This window comes from Macaca thibetana, chromosome 1 (genome assembly GCF_024542745.1).
Source record: "Macaca thibetana thibetana isolate TM-01 chromosome 1, ASM2454274v1, whole genome shotgun sequence".
Classification (NCBI taxonomy): domain Eukaryota; kingdom Metazoa; phylum Chordata; class Mammalia; order Primates; family Cercopithecidae; genus Macaca; species Macaca thibetana.
This window is the reverse complement of record NC_065578.1, coordinates 65,953,087-65,980,891: the sequence shown is the minus strand read 5'-3', so window position 1 is coordinate 65,980,891 and position 27,805 is coordinate 65,953,087. Positions and strand designations below refer to the sequence as shown.

Below are 27,805 nucleotides of genomic sequence, written 5' to 3'. Positions count from 1 at the left end.
ACAAGCCTCTTCCGAGCCTGTTAATGGCTAAGAAGCTTTGAAATGGAGACTGTTTGGGATTGAGGATTCATACCTGCTGGTATGAATGGGCCTTTCCTCTTCCTTAGAGACTATCCCCAGCCTAAGCCCATCGGGCCTCCCCAAACCAAAAGCAAACAAAATAAACACTATAGGGACCCTCCTGTAGTGGGCAATCATTGGAAACAGACACAAGATGCCTCCAAGCACCTAGCCAAGGGCATGGCTCTTGATGAGTGTCCTGCAGCAATTAGCATTAACTGACAGTAATACATTGGGATTCTGGTGGAGCACAGTGTTAGGATAGTGTTGGAAGAAGAGCAATAGGTTCTTTTGCCTATCCCAATCCCTACTCACGGAAAGATAAGATCAGGAAAGGACTGCTGACTGAATATACTATGAACTAGGTAGGAACTGCTGGGTGATGGATAAACATTATCTCATTGAATCTGTTCAGCGTCTATGACATAGGGGACATTGCTCTATCTTTTTTTAAGATAAGGAAATGTAGAATCGTTGAGTAACATGCTCAAGTCGATACTTAAATCACAGAGCTGAGATTTGTCTAACTCTAAACCCTTGACCTTTGTCAGACCTTTGGCCCACCATCCCTACCCTAAACATGGAATGAAGTTTTCCAGAAATGAGGGTAAAATTTTAAGAGGCTGACAGTAAAAGAGATTTACAATTCAATTTATTTTCATATTTTTCATTTATTTTCCAGAAAAAGAAATCACATTTCAGTAACAACTTACATATAGAATTAAACTTTGTTCTGGAATGGGAGCCCTAGTTGCAGTAATGTGTCATAATAAATAATTGCATATTCAGGATTTTGTGAAATAGGTGATTGGGAAAATTATGAACAAAAAACACAAAAATTATTATTTACAAAAAGTGATATCCATACTATTTCTAACTTATAAGGCAAGTAATGTTCAGATGATCTCATGATTATCTTCAACAAGTCAATTACACACTTTCCTGTCACCATTGCCAGCAGAGAGCTTTGCTGCAATTCTGTGAAGGAGCAAGCCTTCGCTTCTGTTGTTGGTTTTCTCCTGAGCACAGCATAGAAGCAGTAAAGCTTTCATCACAGACTAAGCAGTAATGGCTGTCAGAATAAAGTATACTTTTTTGAAATAGACGTGTAGGAAAAAGGCTGGGAATCAACATTTTGACTAAATTTTAAAAGTATCTTGAGTATTTTAATCCACAATTCCTTTTATAAATATTTTATACCCAAGGTATTTTTGTGAAATTATGTACTCAGTACAAGATTAAAAAGAAATTTAGTCTATTTTTGCTACATAGATCAAAGAGAGCTCTAAATAAAGGCTACCACCAAATCAAATTACACACAGCATTTTCCTTAATTGACAGGATTTCATTACCTATAGAAACACAGCACAATCTTTCTGAGATTCCTAGTTTCTTATATTGTTCAAGTTTAAAAAAATCAATGCCTTACATGGCCACTTAGTAGGAATGAAAATTAATATCTGAGCATTTAATTCATATGATCTTTTACTATACAAGTAAAAAAACCCAAAAATTCTTTTTAATCAAAAACAATCGTGTTCAAACAACTTAAAAAGTCAGCTGTATACGTTACTGCTTGGCCTGTAGGGAGGCTCTGTTCATAAATAAGATTAATATATCATCATATCAACACTTGGCTTTTTCAAGAAAAATTATTCAGCAGCAATTTTCCAATTCCCCTTAGACAGAGAGGAGAGAGAGAGAGAGAGAGACATACACACAGAGAGAAAGAAAGAGAGAGAGAGAGAGAGAGAGAGAGAGAGAATATGAATTAGACAGGAGACAACTCTTCCATGTATGTCTATTTAACAAAGCAAGAACTAAATTCTGACATCAAAAGTCAAAACAGCTATATGAATGATCATTCTAGCAACTTGAAAAGAAAAAAAAAATCTGACTTTGGATCTTGGGACAGTGGTCCTTGTGATAGTTACTTGTTGTATGATTTAAAATACCTTAGAGCGATGGTATATGAATAATATCAAACGTTTACTTTGCCAGATAAAAAGTCATAAAAGTAATATAAAACTGAATGAGTGAGATGGAATTAACATTTGTATGATATACTCATTCAATGGAACATTTTAAAATTATACATGGCTTATGATCTATCAGGCTGATTCACAAATTCTGGATGGATTAAAAACTGAACTATCTTTAGAGAAATGTAAAGTGATTCAGTTTGATTCTTTTCTATATGATAACAGACAATTTACCCAGGAAGTTTTTAAAGAAACGTTGTTGATTTGCTAAAAAAGCAACTGATTGGCAAAGTAAAGCAAAGCAAAAAAAAAAAGCCACCACCACCACCACCACCACCACCAACAAAAACCTGTGAAATGCTCATTAAGAGTAGAGAATCTCGCAAAATCTGTGCTAAACAGTGCACTGCTCTTGGCTTTCCCCAAAATGTTTTAAATATAATTTCTGACAAGCTTATGTAAAAATACTGTCAACATGGATCTATCATGATTCAGTTTCCTAAAGCTGTTTAGTAAAACATTGCTGCAGATTATTCACTGGCATTAATTCCACACTGCAAATAATTGGAAACATCTTCAACAGATGGAGTCTGATATGCTGGTCATAGGTGCAAGCCTTAAAAATAATACAAAAACAATTTTAAAAATTTTATTGTTTTGAATATTTTAGATGATAAAGTTAAATTCACTAAGAGATACTAATGAAATTTAAAATAGATAACAATTCATTTGAAATGACAGGAATTCCCTTAAAATTAAAACAAAATTCCAGAAGCATTTTTTCAAAGCATTCCTGGTTATTTTATTTACAATTATTGAAGGATATATAAACTAGTGTTAAAAGAAAACTTTTCCAAAGGTTTCTCAAGGTGTGCTTAGAAAAAAAAAGTTTTTACCTCATTCAATAACTTTCTTAAGCTTCATTAAACACTAACATTTATTATTAATGTCCAAGGAGAGAGAATTACAGTATAGGACCATTTGTTCTCAGACCACAATGAATATCTTCCAGAACACAATTTGTAAAATACTGGAATATTGGTGAGCATAGCCCAAATACTCTTTACTTCTTTCCTTTAAAACATTATGGGACATTAAAAAATATATTCGTTTTTTGCCAAAACATTTTTTTACAAGGATAAAGATGTATTTAAGACAGGCAAGGTATTACTCTAGGGATAGAAGGAGGCAGTTAGAAATCAAAGGAAAAATAATTTTAGAAGTTAATCCTGGAGAATAAATTATTATACCCATGGTCAATGTCAACTATGAGGTATCTTTTCCTCACAGACATACCCATTTAGGAAAGAAATCAGATATTAAACGAGGGCCAATCAAGAGATTCACCATGGTCAACTCAACAGACTTTACATTTAACATTCCTTCATGAAAGATATTTAGATCTTAATTAGATATCAACAATGCAACTCTAGCTTGCAGAAGATGACAGAACATTGAAGCAATGACACAAGAGAAAGGCAAGTGTTTTGTTGTTGTTTGTTTGTTTTAATATTTAGAGACTTAAGCAATGTATTCCTGTTTCATTTTCCTGCCATACACTCCACTGACAAAAAGGAACATTAATGGTAGCCATATTTAATTCATAAGTGAGAGAATGGCATTTAGATACTGTTTCCACATGATAAAAAAGCCTAAAGGAGCAGGGAAAATACAATAAAGCCTTAAGAGGAAAGTGCACACAGTAAAAGGTGGTGAGGCTGGTCATTCGAATAGTCCCTTTAATCAGTGTGACTTGGATTGATTTGTACATTTATATCAACCATTTAATTTGACTCATTGTATGGATACATAATATTACATTAAGTTTCAAGGCTATATTTAGAGATCACTCTTGTTTTTCTATTATTAAATATAATATCATGCTTTCATTTTTTAAAAAAATTTGCTGATCAGAAAACCATGTGGCAAAATGAGTACATTCAGACTGAATGGGATTTTGCTCAAATATATAATCTTTTGGAAAAGGAAAAGCTTAAACACAGACACATACACACACACTCATCTGTTTAGTATGTATCCGCATATTTTACTGTATTGTTCAATTTAATTTACAGCCTGTGGCTATTTTGAGAAAAAATATTGGTGCGACTCTTTTAGAATGAGGATACCACATGTTTGTAAAGTCAAAAGCTTACAAAATAAATAGGTTCAACTCACAAGTTAGAGATCTGAATGTCCCTTGCAAAGAAGGAAACATTTATTAGGATTTTGTGTTTGAATAAATAACAGCTTGCAACCTCCCTTCTACTTCAAGTCTTTTAAGACACTGAAGAAAAGGACAGAAATACGAAAATGAGAAAATGCATTTCAGGCTACTTTGAGACTGAGAGAGTATAACAGAGTAACTTTAAGAAAAAGATAGGAATTTTCCTAGGAAAAAAATATATATTTTTTAAGATTGTAGGCAATTAAGTGGACTGAATGAAAAATAAACTGACTAGAAAAATGTTTTTCATCTTAGAATTTAATGCTTAAAATCTGATATAATGTCAGAACTAAGAAGGACCTTAGAGATCTACTAGAGCAATGATTCTCAAATTTGGGGCACTTATCAAAATGTATATTCCCAAATCCCATCCCTAGAAGTTTATGCTGTCAATACAAATTTATCGATGCCTACTGTGTATAGCTTGTATGAACTTGATTATACATGTTACCTTATAATGCCTCAAAAGGTGGTTTATCTGAGTAAAGTAGAATCATGGAATTTCAGGGATGGAAGACATTGACATTTCATAGATCATTGTGTGTTGTTACGGTGTTTAACAATGTTTATCAGTCCCTACTATCTTCTAGGCATAGTGGTGACCAAGACAAAATCATTAATAAGTGATGATACAAAACATTAATAAGTGATGACACCAATCATACTTTGAGAAGCAGTGATTCTTTTTTGACAATTTTGTTATTGGAATTATCCTTATTTTGGTAATGGTTTTTCATGGTGGCTTTTACCTTGGCATTCAAATGAAGTATGTACAGTGACATAAAACAGATTTTTTTTCTGTTCAGGATGGACAAAGCAATTAAGGCATTTCCTTTGCAGTCAGAATAACTGGGTTACTTTCAGCTGCAGTGTCATTTTGGGGAAATTAATTATTCTATTTAAGCCTCAGTGTCATCACTTGCAAAACAGGAATTAAAAAGAATACTTACAAGTTTTTGATTGATAAGAGGATTAAATGAGCTAATATCTGTAGTGACTGCTACGTGGTAAACACTCTGTCAGTTTTTATTGTGTATCATTCAATTACTATGATTTTTACAAGTTTGCTTATAAAGCCTCAAAAGGTGGTTTATCTGAATAAATTACAACTGTGGAACTTCAGAGTTGGAAGACACTTGACAGATCATTGCATGTTGTTATGGTGTTTAAACCACGCTTTGGGGAGCCCTGATTTAAACTGTTGGAGAAACTCCTGCATTTCTTTGAGCTGTTTTGCCTACCAGGATTCCATGTGCAATTTTATTAGAAACAAATGCCCTGCTGTTAAGAAAAGCTTGAAAACCACTGGCAATCCCAACTCCTCATTCTAAAGATGAGAAACTGAAAAGGGCAGTGACTTGTCCAATATCATACAGCAGGAGTTAGGGGTAGACCCAACTGTAGTATTATAGTTATCTGCTTTCTAAAAGAAGATTTAGAAGTGGAAATATGTGTAATTATAGCTCAAATACTTTGCTGACTAAGAATATATAAAGCGAAAAAAATTCTGTAGTTTGACTGAGGGATTCCTATTTATTAACTCAAAACCCTTTGAATTGTGGACATTCTTTCTTTTACAGGTGAAATATATTCCCAAATACCATACAGTGAATTTCCATTTTGGCTGTGGGTGTAGAGAAGAATACAACTTTAAAAATGATTAAAAATTTAATTCTTAGTAATTATAAATTTCAATTATGATAAAATTCAGACTAATTCTTAATAAAAATTTATTTTTAAAAATTTCATGAAAATATGGAATTTATTGGAAAAGAAAAACATACTTTCCATGTTGCCAAAATAAAGTAGCATCATTTATACTTTTTATCTTACTAAAGCAGAACCTTTTAAAGACCATAACGTTCAGGAAATGGTGTTCTGGTTAACTGGAACCATTTCTTTTTGTTTTAACCCCTAGTACTGAAAATAGTTTTAATACCTACTAGTTCATTTTATTCTGACTTGGGAATAAAATGAACAAATGAATCTGACTTAATGTCTTTGATAACTGGACTCTTTCATTGCCTAGGATCATTTTCAGGACATGAATTCTTATTCTACAGTACTGTGGATATAGATGTAACAGGAGATTATAATCTACAAAATTAAAAAAAGAACAACAAAATGTCAAAATACAAATCCCTGATACCAGCTTTCTGTGTTATCATTTGAGGTCTTTTCTGAGAGATGAAGGGATACATTTTCTATTGAGGTTCTGGTTATTCATAGTTCAATCATTTTGAAATTGCTGACTCCCATTCTGTTTCATAAAGACCAATTAAGGAATTACAGGATTTCTTCATAGTTTCTAATTTAGTCCCTAGAAACATTTGAATAATGTTAGAGATTACTGTAATCTATGCTTTTAATTACATTTTAAAAAATCAATAAAATTATTTTTTGGGAAAAAACCCTTGCGTTTAATTACTAATTCATTCCAGAGCTATACAAAATAAAACAAAATAAAATATAAATACAAAGACATGAGAACCAGTAATATTTACACGTTTTTTAATATGCTTTGTATTAATATTCAAATTTTTAAATGAATTGATTACTTAAAAACACATTGTTATATCCATATGCTGGACAATTCTCAGTTTTCTGCTACTTACTCTCCATTGATTTTGGTGTCATAAATTCCATGTTTCATGGAATTTAGAATTTGCATTTTCTATTTTGGTTTCAAAACCAAATTGGATACCTTTACATAAAATGAGTATACTAATTAGTTTGTTCAAAGAAACTTCAACACCAGACTGCTTTAGGGAGCCGACTGAGAGTTTGTTGAATAGTAAGAATTTTCCCAGGGTAAAACAAATCATCTGGAACATTCTTTTGGTAGCAAGCACTAATAGAGGAGTACAAAGATTAATTTAAAAAGTTGCACTGTAAACAATTGCCAGTCACAATCTCATTTTAGAAGTAAGACTTTAAAAATTTAATTTGATTCTAAAATTTAAAGGGGCTAAAGATTCTTTGTTAAATTTGAGTGGATATAAAATGAAAATTTAACGACTAATTATAAAAATAATAACTTAATAATTACAGTTATTTAATAACATAACCTATAATATAAATTGGTTTATGTTTCAATAAGTTCTAGGACTTAAAGGAAAACTAACATTTTCAGATCTGAATGAGGGAAGGTTTTACAATTGAGACTCCTGAAGAAGTTCGTCTTTCTAAATGTTCATATGGTGGGGCCAGATTGAATAATTACAGTTTTTATTATACCTTGCAACGATGAAATGACATACATTTTTGGTAACTCTCCTCTTACTTCTCCAAGAATGGCAAAGATTTACAGTTTTATACAATGAATCTTAATCATCTGAAAGGAAATTTATTACACAGTAATGTGAATAGAATTTCATTTATAAAGCTTATTTTTTCATTCTCAAATGATATAAACAATGATTAAAATCCTTCTGGATCTAAACAGGGGACTTTTTTTTTTCCCTAAAATTCTCAGTCTCAGTGTTTTGATTTCCTGTGGAGAAAGAGGAAGACGCGAGGTATCATTCCCCCATACTGGATGAGTAAGATCATCTATTCAGAGTAATTAAGCAAAAGTTGTTAGCCAGTTCAGCTATGGAAAGTCTTGAAATCTTAAAATCACAATTTTGGTTTTAGTCTGACTGATTATTCAGCAATCCCCATATTTGCTAAACTGTAGAGAGGGGTGAGTAGTTAAGACTTCAACATCTTCTTTACTCTTGATTATAATTTAATATACTTAAACTTTAAATATGAATTGCTTTCCCTTTTTACACAAGTTATAAAAATAAGAGGCCCTGTTTGCACAGTTTGCATTTTTATGAAATTTGCAGTTTGAAAAAAAAGCTTTTTAAAAAGTGGTAACTAATGCTTTTCTTTGAATATGCTGTAACCTTAGAATTTTTTTCTGAAATAGTTTCTCAATTTAACCCACTAAACATTTGAAGATAGAATTTTTATTTAGCACTAGAGTAAAACATACTAAGGATTGAAGAAAAGTAAGTTTGTTTCTTTTTCTTCTGGTTCCACTTAAGTTTCTTTAATGTGTGGCACCCCCTTTATGACAGCTATCAATATTATATTTAAATTTTATATATTGACAAAATGCAATCTACCTCTGTAAGCATTGTGCCATTCAACAATACTACTATTAAATTTACATACCACAGTTTGAATTACACCCATTTCAGGAATGGTAAAATGCTAAAACTCAAGTGTCTAACTGCTTTACTGGAATGAGAGTACAATTTACAAATACAATAATTACATTTTAAAACCATTAACAATATTACACCTAGAAGTAAATACTGTAGGACTGGTCATCATGGTATTGTGTGAGGGAAATCACAGCTGAAAGTCATTGACTTTCCACCTGATATATCCCAAGTGCAGATATTGGTTTGTTTTCATCAAACCAAAATTAAAACCTGTTTCTCATACATCAGTTCTCCATTATATGAATCCTCCAAATCCTTGCATAAGATATTATTAGTTATCTGCCAAGTATTTTCCTGCAAAACAAAACAACATGTTAACACGTTATCTGCTAGTTCAATAATGTAATTATTATATGGGTAACATTTCTATTCCTCCTTCCCTACCCCTAGGAGCCAGATACTGCATACTTTAGAGGTGCAATACAAATAAAAGATACATAATGTTTCCAAATCAATTTTCAATTTTTCAGATCGGCTAGTTGACTTTTCACATTTCCATAGATCCACAATTTGCAGAGGTTTGGGGTTTGCCCAGAATAGATTGGGAGATTTATTTCTGGATGTGAGAATGCAACTTATTTTAGAAAGGGTGCTCATATAACTTATTTTCCAACTTGGATCATTTTCGAGAGTGAAAAGGGTATAATTAATAATTACATCAGTACAACAGGCATGAAAAACCAGGATTTATCCCAGCAAATCACTGAAAAGTATAATCACTCTAGTATTAGAGAGTTCCTCTCCCCCAGTTGAAAAACAAAACAAAACCCCATGGTGTGTGCCAAATAAAACTTGTCTCATGGCCACATTCAGCTTATGGGTGACCATTTTTGATCTGTGGCCTAGATTCTTTGAGTTTGTGATTAAAATGAAAAATAGATTCTCCCAGATCTCAGCTAAACCTGACAAGTCTAAACTCTATGAAGCCCTGTCAGAGAATAAAAAGTTTTCAGGTGGGAGATACATTAAAAGGCAAGGCTGGGGGCAGTGGCTCACGCCTGTAATCCCAGCACTTTGGGAGGCTGAGGTGGGCAGATCACGAGGTCAGGAGATCAAGACTATCCTGGCTAACACGGTGAACCCCTGTCTCTACTAAAATACAAAAAATTAGCCGGGCTTGGTGGTGGGCACCTGTAGTCCCAGCTACTCGGGAGGCTGAGACAGAATGGCGTGAACCTGGGAGGTGGAGCTTGCAGCTCTCCAAAAAAAAAAAAAAGCACACAGTATTTGTCTCGTTCATCAGTATAATAAAAGTAGGATTTACTCCATTAACCTCAGTATATACATCTATATAATGGGAACAACTAGTCCCACTTAAGAAACAGAGTTAGAAGTCAGAGCCTTCTGACTTCTGATTCACTGTCCTATTTCATTGTCCTATTTCTACTTCATTCAATACCTGGTTTGTTTTCTAATTGGGATGGGGGTTGGGAGTGGAAAAGAGGTGGAGGAAAAAGATGAGAAAATCACAATCTATTCCTCTTAAGGAAGAGTAGCTAAGGCAACATTATTTATGCAAATAAAAAAATCAAGATACTCATTTACCTGCAGCAAACCTTTTCTTGATGAGCGAAAATCGATACCCTGCTCCAACAAGTTCAATGTCACAGCCAGAAAGGGTGCTTCCTTCACTTGTGAACTGCACAACCAATGGAGAAGGTTTGCTTGGGCCTTCAGATAACTGAAATCTTGCCAACAAAGAACCCACCCCTAAAAAAAACAAACAAACATTATTACAAGGTAACAGTCAATGTAATATTCTGGATATAATTTTGGAGATTGCATTCAAAAATTAACATACAAAATCAGACTTCATTGACAAAATGGTGATTAAATGAAGTTTATCATTGAATATTATGAGCAACTCTATTTGCACACTGGTAAAAGTGTACTTTCGTGAGATGGTACCTCAAAATTTGAAGATGTGCTACTTGGAAGCCCTTGTATTTTCCAACCTATGATTAATATCTGAGGAGAGTGAAAAATGTCTAATCAGGGAGTGTGGAATCTGACACAGGATGAAAACATGCCTCCTTAAAAGGCCTAAACGATAGTTTGATGAGTCTGTAGAAAAGGTGTAAAAGAGAATTGATTGAAGAATTATTTGCTTTTATTAATTGAAATAAGTAAATGCAAAAATGGAGTGAAATATTCTGCTTGTTTTTATTGCTACATGTTTTGGGTAATAGTTGGCAAATACCTAAAAGCCATTTTAGCTTTACATGTTAAATAAAATAAGCTTGTGATTCCATTACCTCCATTTTCTGACTTCTGAGAGATATCAGGAATCTTCCACAATATTCTCTGTTGTTCGGCATTCCTAAAAATGAATTAGGTAAAAGGTTTTTGCATATCCAAGAGTTTTTGTTTAGTGGATGCTGTTTTTTTTTTCCCCAGATAGTATTAATTTTTAAAAATAGAGCTTGAAAAGTTTCACTACAATTTTAAAATTCCCTGTCTCTCTCTCCCCTCCCAAACATACATAAATCTCTTTTTTCCCTGTCCTTATTGTAACTAGCTAGAAAACGGTAAAATGAATATTTAGAGGACAAAGTAGAGCTAAAATTAAAAAAAAAAATAAATTTGCTGAAACATACATGGGAAGATAGATGGAAGTATTAGTTAATCAATTAATTAAGGTAATTTAAATTGGGGTCATGATCTGGCTGACATCCTTTTTTTTTTTTTTTTTTTTTTGAGACGGAGTCTCGCTCTCTTGCCCAGGCTGGAGTGCAGTGGCGCGATCTCAGCTCACTGCAAGCTCCGCCTCCCGTGTTTACGCCATTCGCCTGCCTCAGCCTCCCGAGTAGCTGGGGCTACAGGCACCCGCCACCTCGCCCAGCTAGTTTTTTGTATTTTTTAGTAGAGACGGGGTTTCACCGTATTAGCCAGGATGGTCACGATCTTCTGACCTCGTGATCCGCCCGTCTCGGCCTCCCAAAGTGCTGGGATTACAGGCTTAAGCCACTGACATTCATTTTTAAAACAAATTCCAGTTTTTGCTTCTGACAGTCATGTGGAAAAATGAAATGCTCTTTCTAGAACAAGTCCTATATAACAGATGATATAGGCACAATGTATCTATTCAGTTTCTAGTCCCATACCTTCTCTAGTGTGCCTTTTTATAGTTCAGAGGCTACAAAATGAAACACTACATTTCTCAGAGGCCTTTGCAGTTAGGGTCCTAGTTACAAATTAGGTTTACCAATTGCATGCACGGTTTGAGATTTAGAAGACAGAAAGGAGGCAGAGGCCATTCTCCCCCAGCTTTCTTGACTGTTCTCCTCTGACCAGCAGTCTAACTCAGATGTGGGGATCTTCTAACACCAGGGGTCCACTCTAGCCTCTAATTTGTGGGTGCCAAGAAGCACTTAAGGAGGTATCAATAGGAGCTTGCTGGTCCTAGGATCAGAGTTACAGCTGTGGCTTCTTGAATGCTGTGGCTCTACCGGTGGCCTTCTAATTTCTCTCCTTCCCTGGATTGTGGCAGGCCAGTTCTGTAGAGCTCTGGGAGGCATTTTTGGAGATCCAGCCTGTTTCTTTAGCACTTCCACCATTGTGTGAGCATTGAAGTCCCTGTTGAATTAGTTTTTGCTTAAAATAGCTACCAGCGGTTTCTATTTCCTGCCCTGAACCCTAATACACAGGCCCGCTGTCATCTCCTCCTACAGGACACACAAGCTCTAAGAAGTCTATGACCCCTTGACCCAGAGGAGCCCTTTGGTGGAGAGAACAGGAGGCTTCATACCAGACTGCTGGTGGGAGCACCGCCTGGAGCTTGGTGACTCCTCCATCGATGGGGACCAGGAACTGCACATTGTTGAGGGCCACAGCGGTCGTCATTGCATCTGTATTGTATTTGTAATCTATGCGCAGGTCAGTGCTTGAAGGTTCACATCGCCAATTCACTGCCAGGTTCAGGGGCGTGGACTGAATGCCCTGGGCAGACACCTTGCCAAATGACAGGGAAGAGAATATTTAAGGCTCGACCAATAATCTGAAACAAAACCAGAAGCTATGATTTTCTCCCACAGGGATGTTCTTAGATATCAAAATGTCATAGTGTTGTTTATGCTGCTCACAAGCAACTGTGAGTGACAGGCACCGTGAAGGGTGCTGTGAGAGAGAGCTGGGTGCTTCAGGTAAACTGTTACAGACTAAAAATAGCAGCTACTAGTCTCAGTGGCACTTTGGAGTTTCCAGTACACTTCATGTCAGTTAAGGAGGTGGAATAGTACACTGGCTGGGAGCTGAGGCCAGGAAGCTAGACAGTCCCAGGTGTGAATTCTGATTCTGCTGCTCCACTTATAAGCTGAGTGATCTTGGACAAGTCCCTAAACCCCTCTGAGCTTCAGTTCTTTCCTCATCTGCTAAATGGGAATTACAACAATAATATTTACCTATAGAGTTGTCAGGAAGATTGAAGGAGAATTTTTTTTTGTGAAACACTCAGCAGGATGCCTAGCACACACTAGGAATTACATTTTGATAAATGCCACCTATTAATATTCTTACCATATTTTCTCTTCAACAACAAACCAGTGAGTTAGACTAGGGTAAGTTATTATTACTCCTTTGGGATTTCATACCTGGTTTCAAGTCCTTACTTTGGCAAATCCCAAAGGGAGTAAATGAAGTTACTTCCAGTTTTTACTTCCTTTGGGATTCCTTTAGCTGGAAGTGCTACAGCGCTGGAATCTACTGTCGATACTAAATAGAATCAGCTGTGAGCCTCACCAGGAAAAAGCCAGGTTTGAAGAATCAACAAACATTGATCTAAAGACAATAATATTGATGTGAATTCTGGGTCCATAGCGAAAAATTTACAGTGTTACAATTTCTCGATCATTCATTATGGCGCTGAATAAGTCTCTAAGAAAGTCACCTCTCACAAGTACATGTACATTGCAGGGATCAGATGAGTGGTGTCTATGCCCTTGGATTTTTATTCATGGAGTGTGATGAGCTTTGCTGATTTTGAAGGATATAAACAACTGTCTAGGAAATGCCTGCACATATGATCACCATGGAGAAGGGTCCTGAGGGTAGATTGAACTCTGAAGGCAGGAGTGGCTGTGGCAGAAACAAGCCCCAAAATGAATTCTTTTATAAAATGACAGATACGGCTTTTGATGACAATTTAAGCTAGTTAACCATTATAGTTTTTAAACTTTGAAGATGATTGGCAGCATAATGCTTTCTGCAGGCAAACATTTATTTAGAAATCTATTAACTAAAGCAGATCAAAAGCAGAGCAGAATCCCCCTCCCCCACCCCTTTTTCTGAACTCTGTCTTCAGCAGTAGTTCTCAACCTGATTATAGTTCCTCTACCTGGGGAGGTGCTTTTTGGATATATGAAAATGTGTTTTTGATTGTCCCAATTTCTAGGGGATGCTTTTGGGCCAGAAACTAAATGTGCTGCGTTTAAGGGCAGTTCCACAAAATGCTAGTTGTGCTTCTCCACCCAATTCCTTGCATTGTTAAAAAACAACAACAAAAACACAGCTAAATAACAGCAAAAGGGATTCCTCAGAGCACACGTTAAAATAAAGCAGCAAGTCTTGGGCTGTTTACATTTCACAAATTACTTTGAAATATATTAGGCTATTAACTTCTTATAGCAAGCTATAAAATAGGTAGATATCATTATTACCCTTATTTGAAGATGAGGAAACTGAGGTTCTGGGATATTAAGTACCTATGTCAGTGGCCAGTAGAAAGCTGACTTAATTCTAGAATTCAGTATCTTGCCTACACTTTATTTATTTTAAAAAAGTAGAGACGGGGTCTCACTATGTTGCCCAGGCTAGTCTCGAACTCCTGGGCTTGAGTGATCCTCCCGTCTCAGCCTCCCAAAGTGTTAGGATTACAAGCGTGAGCCATCATGTCCAGCCCTTGCCTACACTTTAATACTTTACACAAAGTTCATACTGCAATAGGTGAATCCTGTCTAATTTCTAGATTTACTTAATAACAAACATGGAAATGAAAAAACTCTATAGGATTTAATGATTAAAAATTTTTTTTATCTGAAGTGAAGATGTACATGCAGTGTATATAACTAGCGTCCACGAAGGAAAGGAACTGCCATCTTATTTTCACACTTTGGGGATGCAAACCATACATGAAATTTAACTTCTGCCTTGAAATTTAATTTCTCATTCAGAAAAAGAATTACATTTAGAGTTTTCCTTTCTTATTTCCTTTCATTTCTCTCAAAGCATAAAGCAGTCACTAAGCATTTTAAAATATTTTGGGAAAAAGTTATATAAAATGTGTTTTCTATTATATTTTAATTTGTAAGTGATGAATTTATACCATATTACATATTTTTTCAGTATTATCCATAATGTTTGAAGAGTATATACTATTCTCACAAGGAAAAATTATATTCTTTTGCATTTTTGGAAAATATACCATTATATAGATATTTCACTTTAAATGGTTTCCTTACAACAATTTAAATAAATGTTTTCCAAAGCATAGGATGCATAGACTCCCTTGAGAAACTTACACAAAGTACAGATACTTGGATTGCATTCTAAACCAATTAAATAAAATAAAAAAATTAAATATATATATGTATCTGCTAGGTCCTAACACTCCCAAATATACATATATTACATGTATATTTAATAATGATATCTACCTGTATTTACATATAATATATAATATATTCACATATAATATATTCACATATAATATATTATATATTATATTCACATATAATACATCATATTTATATATTTGTATATTTTATATAATATTTTAAAATATTTATAGATATATTTAAAATATTTGTATAAATAAATATATTTATAAATATAGTATATATAACTATTATAAATAAATATATATATATTTAAATATATATAATGTATATTTCTTTTTAGCATCAATTCAGAACCGGCATTTGATTGAGAAACACAGTCGAGTTTGAGATATCCTGATTTTTATTAAAGTACAACTTTCTTCATTTTAAGAGAATTAATCTGAACATACTTAATCAAAAATCATAATGCATTAAAAATATGGTAAATGAAATGAGCCAGGCACAGAAAGACCAATACCACATTATCTCACTCTTATGTAAAATATTTGAAAGTTGATCTTGGCAGGGCACAGTGGCACTTTGGGATGCCAAGGCAGGGGGTCACCTGAGGCCAGGAGTTCGAGACCAGCCTGGCCAACATGGTGAAACCCTGTCTCTATCGAAAATACAAAAAGTAGCCAGGATGGTGGTGCGTGCCTGTAATCCCAGCTACTTGGTAGGCTGAGGCAGGAGAATCGCTTGGACCCAGGAGGTGGATGCTACTATAAGCCGAGATCGTGCCACTGCACTCCAGCTTGGGCAACAGAGCGAGACTTCATCTCAAAAAACTAAATAAATAAAATAAAATAAACATAAAAATAAAAGTTGATCTTATAGAATTAGAGAGTAGAATGGTGGTTACCAGAGGCTGAGGTAGTGGTGGTGGAGGTGGTTGGGGTGGGGGTTTGTTTAGGGAGATGTTGCTCAAAGGACAAAAAACTTCAGTTAGATGAGAGGAAGAAATTCAAGGATCAATTGCATAATGTGGTGACTATAGGTAATAACCATACACTGTATTATTGAAAAACGCTAAAGACAGTGAATGGAAAGTGTTCTCATCACAAAAAGAACTATGTGAGGTAATGCATATGTTAGTTTAATTTAGTCATTCCACAACACATATATTCAAAATATCATGTTGTACCTAATACAGATATACAATTGTACCTGTCAATTAAAAAATAAAAAGGTTTAAAAAAATCTAGGCAGTCAGCTGGTGTTGTGGCTCACGCCTGTAATCTCAGCACTTTGGGAGGCTGATGCGGGTGGATCACCTGAGGTCAGGAGTTCCAGACCAGCATAGACAACATGGTGAAACCCTGTCTCTACTAAAAATATAAAAAATTAGCAGGGCGTGCTGCTGCACGCCTGTAATCCTAGCTACTCAGGAGGCTGAGGCAGGAGAATCGCTTGACCACGGGAGGTGGATGTTGCAGTGAGCTGAGATTGTGCCACTGCACTCCAGCCTGTGTGACAGGGTGAGACTCTGTCTCAAAAAAAAAAAGAAAAAAAAATCCAGTCAGTCAAGTGGCTGGGAATCAATGAGAGACTCAGGCACTATCAGGATCCCGGTATGAATAATAATTTGAGGTAAGGTCAATCCTAGACACAAAAAGAAAGTTCTCATATATTGTATGTATCAAACATTGCTTTATTATTGAACTATTTCTTAACGTTAGATTTTATTAGAATTCTTTCATAGGACTCTCTTACTAGAAAAACGAAAGCAGATTGTTTACATTGAATCATTTAAAATAAGAGGTTGTAGTATAGTAATGTTCTTAACAAAATTATAATCATCTTGTTTATCAATATAAACTTATAATCTTAATTAGTATAATGTTCTGCGACTTCATTTTTTGTGGCACATTTCTCTAATTTTGTGATAAAATGTTTTACTTGTAAGCTTAAACTAATAAGAACATGTATGAATATTTTTGTCAGTAGTCCCCAAGTTGTCTTTTAAAGTTTCCATTTAGAAAAATGAGTTATAGCTTTTAAATAATGTTAAAAGAAGCATTACTTTGGTTATTTTTATTCAATAACAGGTACTTTAGACAACAAGTATGTCATGTGAAAGACATACTGACCATGTAAATAGGCTTACCTGATATTTGAGCATGTCAACGTTATAATATGTAGCCTGGGGTTTTTGTTCAGACACTTTCTTTAGGTGAGTCATCAAATTTGGCATGTTTACCCAGAATTCCTTGGTATTGGCATCATTTTGTGTATTATCACTGTTCATTTGGGAAGAAAAATGATTGAGTAGCATCTTAAAACAAATACAAACCCTACAAGAAGCATCTTAGCAAATTGTCTTCTGATATGTAGAGCCATCTTTTGACAATTTGTAGAGATTATTATGAATCTATTAACAGTGGTGTGGTTTTCGTACAAATACAGTTCTGAATGCTCTTGTGTTGGTAGATTAATATCCACAGGGAGGAGCTACTGTGTTGCTATCAGTCTCAGTGAGTGCTCAGTAATATTAACTAATTGCAGCGATAATTGGGTGCTTTCAAGAGTGAATTATTTATTAACTCAAACTTAATAGCCCTTTCTACTGCACCAGTTTTGTCTAAATTAGTCAGTTAATGCAATTAAGGAACTGAATACATTTATTTACTTTTGAATTACTTTGACCAGTAGTTTCTCAGAAATTATCTAGCGAAATATTTGACCAAATGTAAACATGGCCTTTATCACCAACTAAGCAGAAAACAGTGATACTAAAATTACCATGCTACCTTTTCAGCATTCATAATATTTCATCCATGAGCATTTAAATCATCAAAGATTTCACTTCACTTATAAGACGATCCTGGAGTTTAAATGACAATCATTGTAGTTATAATACAGAAGAAGAGCAGAATCTTTACAAGCTAAGAAGTTTTATATCCCTATGAGAGTCTTAGCTTTGCTCAGAGGCCTGTATACAGACCACTTACCCAATCTATCTTGCAAATGCTCATCTCAGTGATAAAAAGAATCAGGCAAGAGTGTACAAACATATAACTCATTTCCCATATAATGAGGAAGCTAAAGCCACAAGTGATTCAGTTACTTGTCACACACATTTGCTGACATTTCACTTTCAGAATATCCTATATAGTACAATAACAGTAGTTATAATTTCTTGAGCACCTATTATATGCTAGGCTTTATAAACTATTTCATTAAAATCTACCCTACAAAGGAAGAATTATTGTCTTTGTTTCTAAAGATGAGCAAACTTGTTATAAAAAGAGAAAATTCGGGGTTGAGAAGAGAGAAGACTGATACAGTGAAAAATTGAAAATACAGGTCAAAAGCAAGTTGCTATGATTCAGTCTCCAGAATTCCTATAAATCAAGAAAGCTGAGTAAAAAACACCAGGGCCTTAAAACTGTCACTGATCTGTTAGGAAAGGGTGGCCAAGTCTCAGTGTGACCAGTGTGGTTTTGCTGTCCTTGGATATAAGGTTATTGAGGACGAGGTAAAGCTCTTTGGCCCTGGAAATAGAGGAAGGGGGTGGAAAACACATGTTGTCCTGAAGACTTTGCCCCTTGTCGGCTGAGCTAGGGATGCTGATAAGGGCTATCTGAGTGTTTTAATTGAAAAGCATCTAAGTTACCCAAGCTCTCCGAGCTGTTGCTACACAAGCGGGCAGGAGGTAAGAGTAACAGAGGGTCAGTGAAATTAAATAATTTGCTTAAGGTCATGCAGCTAATAAGAAACAGAGCCAGATTCCAGCCCATATCAGTTGTACACTTTCCCACTATGCCAAAACAGAGGTTCAGAATTAATATCTAGCATCATATCATTAATTTGTACTAAGTAGATTTGAATAATTGGGAAATCCTCAATTATATAAAACAATTTTAAAGAAATACATTTGCTGAGTTTAATAGCAAAATAAGTTGTCGTAGGTCTGTGATAATTTCTTAGAGAACCTGCTTTAAAAAATATCCAAGAAAGCTTTGCCAATCAAATGCTTACACAGAGATGGAATTCTTAAATGCTCAAGGCTTCTTGAGCATTCTTCAGTCTCGTATTTGACTTGACATTTGTTCCCGCATATTTTTTACAAGCAAAACTTTTTTCACAAGAAAAAAGTAGACGTAATCTTCAATTTGACCCCTGTCATAGGGATTGCAAACCAAAATGTCCAGGGGCCATGGTCACATATGAAGTCTTCTTCAGTAAACATTAAGGAAACAATTGGCTGATGATAGACACTAAAGGCTGGGACTGCAATCTAGAATGATGCCTGGTCAACAACACCTTTTTAAAAACTGGGGATGGTTGTGGTGGTCGAGGTAGTGGAGTGGCACTGCATAACAAAACTAAAGAGTCTATAGATGACTAAAGGGTCACTCATCACAGCCCTGTTATAGTGATTAAATATTTAGAGTTCATAAGATCCAAATTAATGTGATATATTTTCTTTCTTTCTTTTTTTTTACTTTTGCAAATAATAATTTAAGGGTCTATATAATATTTTGGGAAGCAAAACCCTTTTGAGTGATATTTGATTCTATGTATAAGACCAATATGTTAATACATGTATACAACTTTTGCACATATGCGTAAGAACTTGGCAACATAACTGCCTAAAAATGCAACAAAAGCTGTAACTATGACACCAGTCATATTTACAAACAAACTGGCAAGATATTGGCACATAATTCCTAATTTCCGATGGAAGAACCTTGAAAAATAAACTGGCTCAACGTGCGCAATCAAAACACGGAGGGAAACTGAAGCAAGAATTTGAATTAAGAGACTTTTTCCATTCCCTCATGGTTTGCACAGTCTTGTATGGCAGATGGATGAATGAAGAAACACAAATAGATATGTCATTATTAACTGTAGTAAGTGCCACAAAGGAAAAGAACAGGGTACCTTTAGAGAGAATAACAAGAGGACAGAATTTATTAGGTTGGCGCAAAAGTAATTGTGATTTTTGTCATTTAAAAGTAATGGTAGAAACTGCAATTACTTTTGCACCAAGCTACTAGTTTAGGGCTGGTTGGTGGGGGTCTGGGGAGGAGAATGGGATAGTGTCAGAGGCAGAGTAGAGCTGAGACTAAAGGATGAGTTGGAGTCAGGTGAAGAAGGTTGAAATGATATTCCAGGCAGAGGAAACGTACTAAAAGCCGTGTTGTGGGAAAGGACTCAGCCTGTTTCTGAGATTGACAGGTCTTGCTGGAGCTAAAAGGATTCTGAGGCAGGATGGTGGGAGATGAGAACAGAGAGGCAGACAAGGTAAATAACTCAAGGCCTCAAAGGCAATGGTAACACGTTTAGATTCTGGGACAAGGGTAATACGAAGCCACCAGGGAGTTGTGAACGAAGATGACCTGATTTACTCATAAAAGACCACCTGGCTGTTAAAATGTACTGGAGACGGGCAAGATTGGATTCAGGGAGAGAAGAAGGCAATTGCAGTGCTACGGGGAAAAGACAGTGGTCACTTGGACAAGGGAGGTGGCAGTAAAGAGAAAAGTGGCCACTTCAGACAGAGCTTTGTAGATGACCATCAGGACTTCATGATGGAGAAGCTGTCAAGAAGACTCCTTTCAGCTCATTCACTGCAAATAATTAACTTGTATAATTGACCATTTTAATAGCATGCATGCATGTGGGTTTGTGTGACTGTGCATATGCATAATAAAGACATCAAATTCAGGTTTAATAGCTAGAAAATGTGAAAATTATATTTATATAAACAGATTTGCATAAGTTTATTTTATGTCATACATGTAAAGTTCCATCAAAGCAATGATCATTATAATGAAATTGTATTAAATATTAAACCTGTATTTGATGTCTTTATTATGCATCTGCACATGCACAATCACACCTACACACACAATTGATTTAAAGAGAAAGCCAGGCGCGGTGGCTCAAGGCTGCAATCCTAGCACTTTGGGAGGCTGAGGCGGGCAGATCACTTGAGGTCAGGAGTTTGAGACCAGCCTGGCCAACATGGCGAAACCCCATCTCTACTAAAAATACAAAAATTAGCCAGGCGTGGTGGTGGGCACCTGTAATCTCAGCTACTTGGGAGGCTGAGGCAGGAGAACCACTTGAACCAAGGAGGCTGAGGTTGCAGTGAGCTGAGATGGTGCCACTGCACTCCAGCCTAGGCAACAGAGTGAGACTCCATCTCAAAAATAAAATAAAATGAAATAAAATAAAAATAAAAAGATGCTCATACAATGAAAGGATTTTATTCTTGTTATTTGGCTCATTTCCCGCCATTGTCATCCACTGTCTGTTGATAATGAGTAAAACAGACAATGAATAAACTGTTGCTGATACAGATTTTCTTACTCTGTCTCTCTAACCACTTGAGATAGTCGGCCATTAAAACATGTATATGCATATGCAGTCACACACATACACAATCACCCACAACAAATTTTGATAGCTGGTAGATTCCATGTTTGAATCTACAAATATATTTGAGTGGTGGTAATTTCACTATAGTGCGACTCTCTTGCTAAGATATATCCCTCATCTAAGTACAAAGTACTAAGCCACATATATCTCTGGAAAATTTATGCAAAATCATATTTACCAGCAGAGAAGTTGGGGATTTGGCAGGACGTGTTCTAACCTGCTGAAATTTACCACCCGAAAAGTCAGAGCAGCTGGGGATGGGTTGTTGGCAAAGTGTCTGGTGATGCCAGCAGGAAATGACAACACCATTTCTCCAGTAATCTTAACGATACATCTGGCAGATCAAAACACAGAGAGGAAAGAGAGAGAAAACCGATGTCAATACACTGAATCAAACTGAATCAAAACAGCTGTGAAAAACAATTTATGAGGCAATGTTAAACAGCAGAAGAGGTGCAGAAGAGATAAAAGGTATTTTCTTACAATTCCATTAAAAAATACTTTAACTTCCATTTTAGGTTCAGGGGTACATGTGCAGGTTTGTTATATAGGTAAACACATGACTTGGGGATTTGGTGTACAGATTATTTTGTCACCTGGGTGCTAAGCATAGTACTTGCCAGGTTTTTTTTTTTTGCGAACCTTTCTCTTTTCCCAGCCTCCTCCCCCAAGCAGGCCCCAGTTTCTGTCGTTCCCCTCTTTCTGTCCACGTGTTCTCGTTATTTAGCTCCCACTTATAAGTAAGAACATGAGGTGTTCGTTTTTCTGTTCCTGTGTTGGTTTGGGAAGGATAATGGCCTTCAGTTCCATCCATGTTCCTGCAAAGGACATGATCTCATTCTTTTTTATGGCTGTGTAGTGTTCCATGGTGTACATATAACACATTTTCTTTATCTAGTCTACCACTGGTGGCCATTTAGGTTGATTCTGTGTCTTAGCTATTGTGAATAGTTCTGCAATGAACATACCAATGCATGTGTCTTGATGATAGAATGATTTATATTTCTTTGGGAATATAACCAGTAATAGGATCTTTGGGTCGAAGGGTAGTTCTGTTTTTAGCCCTTTGAGGAATCACCACACTACTTTCTACTATGGTTGAATTAATTTACACTCTCACCAGCAGTGTATCATTTCTAACTTATCTGAGAACTAAATGGTCAACATTTATTTTACAAAGTGACTATTTTGTTTTATATGTTTTGAAATGTAAGAAGAAAAGCACGGCTTTTCTCTTTCTGTAGAAGTCTATAGCTTCGCCTCATGAATAGAATCCTCTGCTCTGGTGGTTCTCCCTCACTTTGATTTCTGAATCTTTGGCAGCATATTTCAAGATAGTAAACTGTACAATGTCATCACATTATTTCTTGGGACTTGTCCTAGTTCTTCGAGTAACATGAGTAATGCCTTTAGCATGTTCTTTTATGTACTCATGAGGTAAAGTTTTTGCCTGCATGTAACTAGTTCTTCGTTCCATTAATTTGTCTATTTGGTAAAAATTGTAAAATCAGTCAGATAAGTTAACACAATGGGATGATAGTGTGGAAGGAAAAATAATTCTTTGTTTTTTAAAAAAAGACTTTATGAAGATATAATTGATATATAATAAACTGAACTTATTTATAGTGTAAAACTCCATGAGATTATATGATGTAAAATCATCATACAATTAAGAAAATGAACATTTCCATCATCCCTGAAAGCGTCCTTATGCTTTTTTGTAATCCCTTTTTGTAATCTCTCCCACTGCTTCCTTTCCCTGTCCCTAGGCAAGAGTTAATATGCTTCCGGTCACTATACCTTCTTTTGCAATTTCTAGAATTTTATATAACAGAATTGTAAGGTGTGTGATTTTTTGTTTCTTTCACTCCACATAATTATTTTGAGATTTGTCCATGTAGTTGTGTGCACTAATAGTTCATTTCGTTTCGTGGCTGTGTAGTGTATGGATATACCACAGTTTTAAAAAATACGTTCACCTACTGAAGAACATTTGGGTTCTTTCCAGTTTTTGCCAATTACAAATAAAGGTGCAATGGATACATGTGTACAGGTATGAGTATGAATATACCCTGTCATTTCTCTTGGTCAGTACATAGGAGGAGAGTCACTAGCTCACACAACAGGTGTGGGCTCTCAAATTCATTGCCTCTGCGTTCCAATTCACCCTTTACTAACTGCGCTGAGAAAATTAATGGACTTTTGTTATATTTTCTCTTTGCCTGCAGGAACCATGCTTAGTTTTGTCAGTAGAGGGCGCTAGAGAGACACTGCAGGAGAAAGGGGTTTTCCTTCTCCCTTCCAGCGTGCTTGCAAATGCTTGCTCTTGCAATGCACAAGGCTTATGTAGTGCCAGGCTGTTGCAGAGCAAGAGGTTGTGTGTGGTTCCTGCAGTGCATGTAGTGTCCCCAGAGTGTGAGTTTTGCAAGTCATTTAGCTCTAACTGTTTTCTAAAGTGGAAAATACAGCTGTGCATGAGGGTTTTAGTTATTCCACACTCTCACCAACACTTGGTAGAATTGAGAATTTAAATCTTAGCCATTCTCATAGATGAGTAGTGGTATCTTCTTGTTGTTTTCATTTGCATTTGCATAATGGTTAAGGATCATAAGCATCTTTTATGTGCTTGCCATCAGTTATCTTCTTTGGCAAAGTGTCTGCTTAAACTGTCTGCCAAGTTTTTAAATAGAGTTGTTTGTTCTCTTATTGAATGTTAAGGTTTCTTTACACATTCTGGGCATTTCAGTTGTCAGATATATAATTTGCAGCCCAGTCTGTGGCTTGTTTTGTTTTTTCTTTCTCTTAAAAACACATTTGAAGAGCAGAAGTTTCTAATTCATCAATTTATTCTTTTATGGGTTATATCTAATCCAGTCATTCTTTTGATGTCTTATTTAAGAAGTCTTTGCCAAACCCAAGGTCACGAAAATTTCATTTATATTTTCTTTTTCCTTTCTGAGACAAGGTCTTTCTCTGTCACCCAGACTAGAGTGCAGGGTGCAAGCATAGCTCACTGCAGCCTCAAACTCCTGGCCTCAAGCAATCCTCCTACCTTGGCCTCCCAAAGTGCTGGAATTACAGGCATGAGCCACTGCAACTGGCTCACTTATATTTTCTTCTAGAAGTTTAAAAAAAATCTTTGATTTTACATTTAGCTTCATTACCCATTTTCACCTATTTGAGTCTTACAATGTATATAATGTCAAGTATGGATCTCAGTTCATTTTGTGTGTCTGTGGATATAAATATCCAGTTGTTTCAGCCATTTTCTGAAGAATATTTTTTTCTTCAGAGAAGATTAAAACCATTTTCTGAGAAGACTGTCCTTTCTCCACCGAATTACTTTGAAAATTTTGTTGAAATCTAATTGTCCTTATCTGTGTGAGTCTATTATTTCTGGATTCATGATTCATTCTGTTCTATAGATCTATTTGGTCTATTTTTTAAGCCAATATCGCACTGTCTTGATTACACTAGCTTTATAATACTTATGAAATCAAGTGATGTTCTCTAACTTTGTTCCTTTTCATAATTGTTTGGGCTATGGTAGGCCCTTTGAATTTCCACATGAGATTTATAATCACTGCGTCAATGTCTAAATAAAATCAATTCATTGCCTCTCCGTTCCAATTCACCCTTTACTAACTGCGCTGAGAAAATTAATGGACCTTTTGTTATGTTTTCTCTTTGCCTGCAGGAACCATGCTTAGTTTTGTCAGTAGAGGGCGCTAGAGAGACACTGCAGGAGAAAGGAGTTTTCCTTCTCCCTTCCAGCCTGCTTGCAAATGCTTGCTCTTGCAATGCACAAGGCTTATGTAGTGCCAGGCTGTTGCAGAGCAAGAGGCTGTGTGTGGTTCCTGCAGTGCATGTAGTGTCCCCAGAGTGTGCGTTTTGCAAGTCATTTAGCTCTGCCAGTGCCTGGTAGCACAGACAGCTTCCCTGTCATCTGACTCATGGAGTACAACTGGCTGGGCTGCCACAATGCTCAGATCTTGCAATGCAGATGGATTCTTTTCCAGCCTCCTGCCATGTTCATGCCTTCTCCACTGCCATCTTCTGCAGTGCATGGTGGCGGCAGCACCCACCGACCTTAGCTTCCCCTGGCACTTCCCTCGGCCAGTTTTGTAGTAGAATGCCTCAGTGAAACACCTCCCCATGAGCAGCTGGAAGTCAGCTGGGCTCTCCTTATGCTAGGCCTGAAAACTCTCAAAGAAGTAAACTGGAGCAATCATAGGGCGCAACTCCTCTCTTAGGGATCACTGCCTTCGCCTGAGGTCCAGTGTCTTGCAAGTAATTGTTTTATATATTTTGCTCATTTTTAAGCTGTTTGAGGTAGAAGGGTAAACTGGTCTGTTATTCTACCTTGGCTAAAGCAGGAATTTCACGAAGCTCATTCTTCTTTGGGAAACAGTAAATACTTAAAGTGAGTGAGCTTCTTTATGATTTCCTCCAATGTCTCCACAGTTGACTCTTATAGTACTTCACCTCTAAGTTCAGGTATGTACTTTCTAGGGAAATTGATGTTAATAAATGAAAACTTTGCTCACATTGTAGCATGGGGTCTCCACATTGTCCCATAGTCACCTTGTATATTGTGTAACTCTAATTGATGAAACACACCTGGTTCAGGTGAGGAGCTCTCTGGCATACATTCAAAATAGCTTAAATGAGGAACTGCTATAGCCTTGTATGTTTAAGGCTGGGTTTGGGGCAGAGACGGGGAGCAGATGAGCTTCTTAAAGATGCCATGTGAGCCTCCCTCACTCAGGTGTTAAATCCATAACTTTGTAGTGCTCTGAATGAGATTTTTGGTTTCTGGAAGTCTGCATCTCCATCTTTCCTGGAGAACACTGCTGACCTCCCAGTTTGGGAGCAAGCTGCTGCCTTCCTTCTCTAACTTTTAGATCCATTAACCCTCTTTGTATACTAGTGCCAAATTGGTTCTGAGCCTTGACTTCCCCTCAAGCTGAGTCTACTCTTGATATTTGTCCATATGTGGACATGGAGAATATTGTTTGGCAGCTATTAATAAACTATTAGAGCACTTATAAAATTAGATTTCAGCACCTACCATCACTCAGTATATTGTTATTAGCAGTGGTGGCTCAATTGTTTTTTAACTGGTAGGGAATTTTCTCAGCTTTCTTTCCAGGTTGCTCAAAATGAGATCTAAACGGTGTCTTGGTAGGAGATAAAGTTTCTGTTTTGAAAGCAAGTCAGACAGGGGAGGAGGTAGCATTTATGACAGGCATCTGCCTATTCACTCCTAACTATGCAAGTTGTCATTATTATTTTTTCCAGTGGGGTGTTAATTTAAAAATGAGCAAAATAGCCTCTGCTTTCAAAGGGCTTAGTGTCGGGTAGAAGGTGGGAGAGGTAGTCCACGTAGCCCTGTGTAAGAAGTACTGAAGCCTCAGTTACGTTTCGGCATCACAATTGTCAGAGCCAGAACTTTTGCTGACTTAATAACCCATCCAGTGTCTAAATTGACCTGAAATGTTCTATAAACAAATGGAATATTTTCTATACTCACTAAATAATTTTATTTTTAACTTAAGGATTGTTCCTACCAGTATGCAGGGTGGCTACATTTCATGTGAGTTTGGATGTGGAAATAATGCGAGATGGAAATATGAATAGATGCTTACTTCATGAATAAAATAAGAAATCATGTGAATCCTCATAAATGAAATATTTGTCAAAAAATGGCAAAACTTCAAAGTCAACCAGCCAAGTGACTTATACACTGGATTTTCCCTAGTGCCATGGGCAGCACCCATTCGCTGGTCACAGAAACACTGGCCAGTTTTGTTCAGGGAATGTGTGAGGTCATCAGAGATGCATCTCTCTCATAAAATGTGATTTATATGTACTGCTCACTAAACTCCCAGATCTCTTTCTCAGTGTACATCTTTGTAGATGTAGCTTCTCTTCTTTTCTTTACAATTCCCTTTCTTTGGCTTATGTACTGCTTTTCATATTATGAGACTAAGTTCAAAAGAAGGCCTTTCCAAAACATTTCTTAATATCCTTTCCATTTAGCCTTCCTTGGTTTTTCCTTTCTCTGGGTTTGCTTGGAGTGGGTACAAATCTTTTTCTAGAAAACTGCGTTGCAGTTTTGTGCACATCTTATTTACTATTGTGAAGGCAAGTTCTGTGTCATAGGTTCTGGGAAGGCAATGGTGCATAACGCAGAACTCAGAGTAAGAACTCAGTGTTTAAAATATAAATTTATACATTTACATATTTATTTATAGGGTGCCTACACAATAAACCAGGCACAATGTAATGTGCTAGAATTGGCAGTGACAAATTGGACAAATGGTCCTTGTGCAA

The 27,805-nt window shown here is 36.1% G+C and overlaps 1 protein-coding gene across 15 annotated transcripts in view; it reads right to left on the bottom strand.

Moving 5' to 3' along the window:
* Nucleotides 1–6,763: 6,763 nt before the first annotated feature.
* SGIP1 (SH3GL interacting endocytic adaptor 1) overlaps nucleotides 6,764–27,805 on the bottom strand; it is a 209,811-nt gene continuing 188,769 nt past the window's right edge. For all 15 annotated transcript variants that reach the window (XM_050761164.1, XM_050761245.1, XM_050761476.1 and 12 more), the window contains 6 exons: nucleotides 21,648–21,803; nucleotides 17,187–17,319; nucleotides 12,235–12,437; nucleotides 10,742–10,806; nucleotides 10,032–10,196; nucleotides 6,764–8,780 (listed from right to left, as the gene is read on the bottom strand). In XM_050761164.1, the coding sequence (XP_050617121.1) occupies nucleotides 8,758–8,780; nucleotides 10,032–10,196; nucleotides 10,742–10,806; nucleotides 12,235–12,437; nucleotides 17,187–17,319; nucleotides 21,648–21,803 (745 nt within the window). In that variant the 3' untranslated portion in view covers nucleotides 6,764–8,757. The remainder of the gene's footprint in view (nucleotides 8,781–10,031; nucleotides 10,197–10,741; nucleotides 10,807–12,234; nucleotides 12,438–17,186; nucleotides 17,320–21,647; nucleotides 21,804–27,805) is intronic.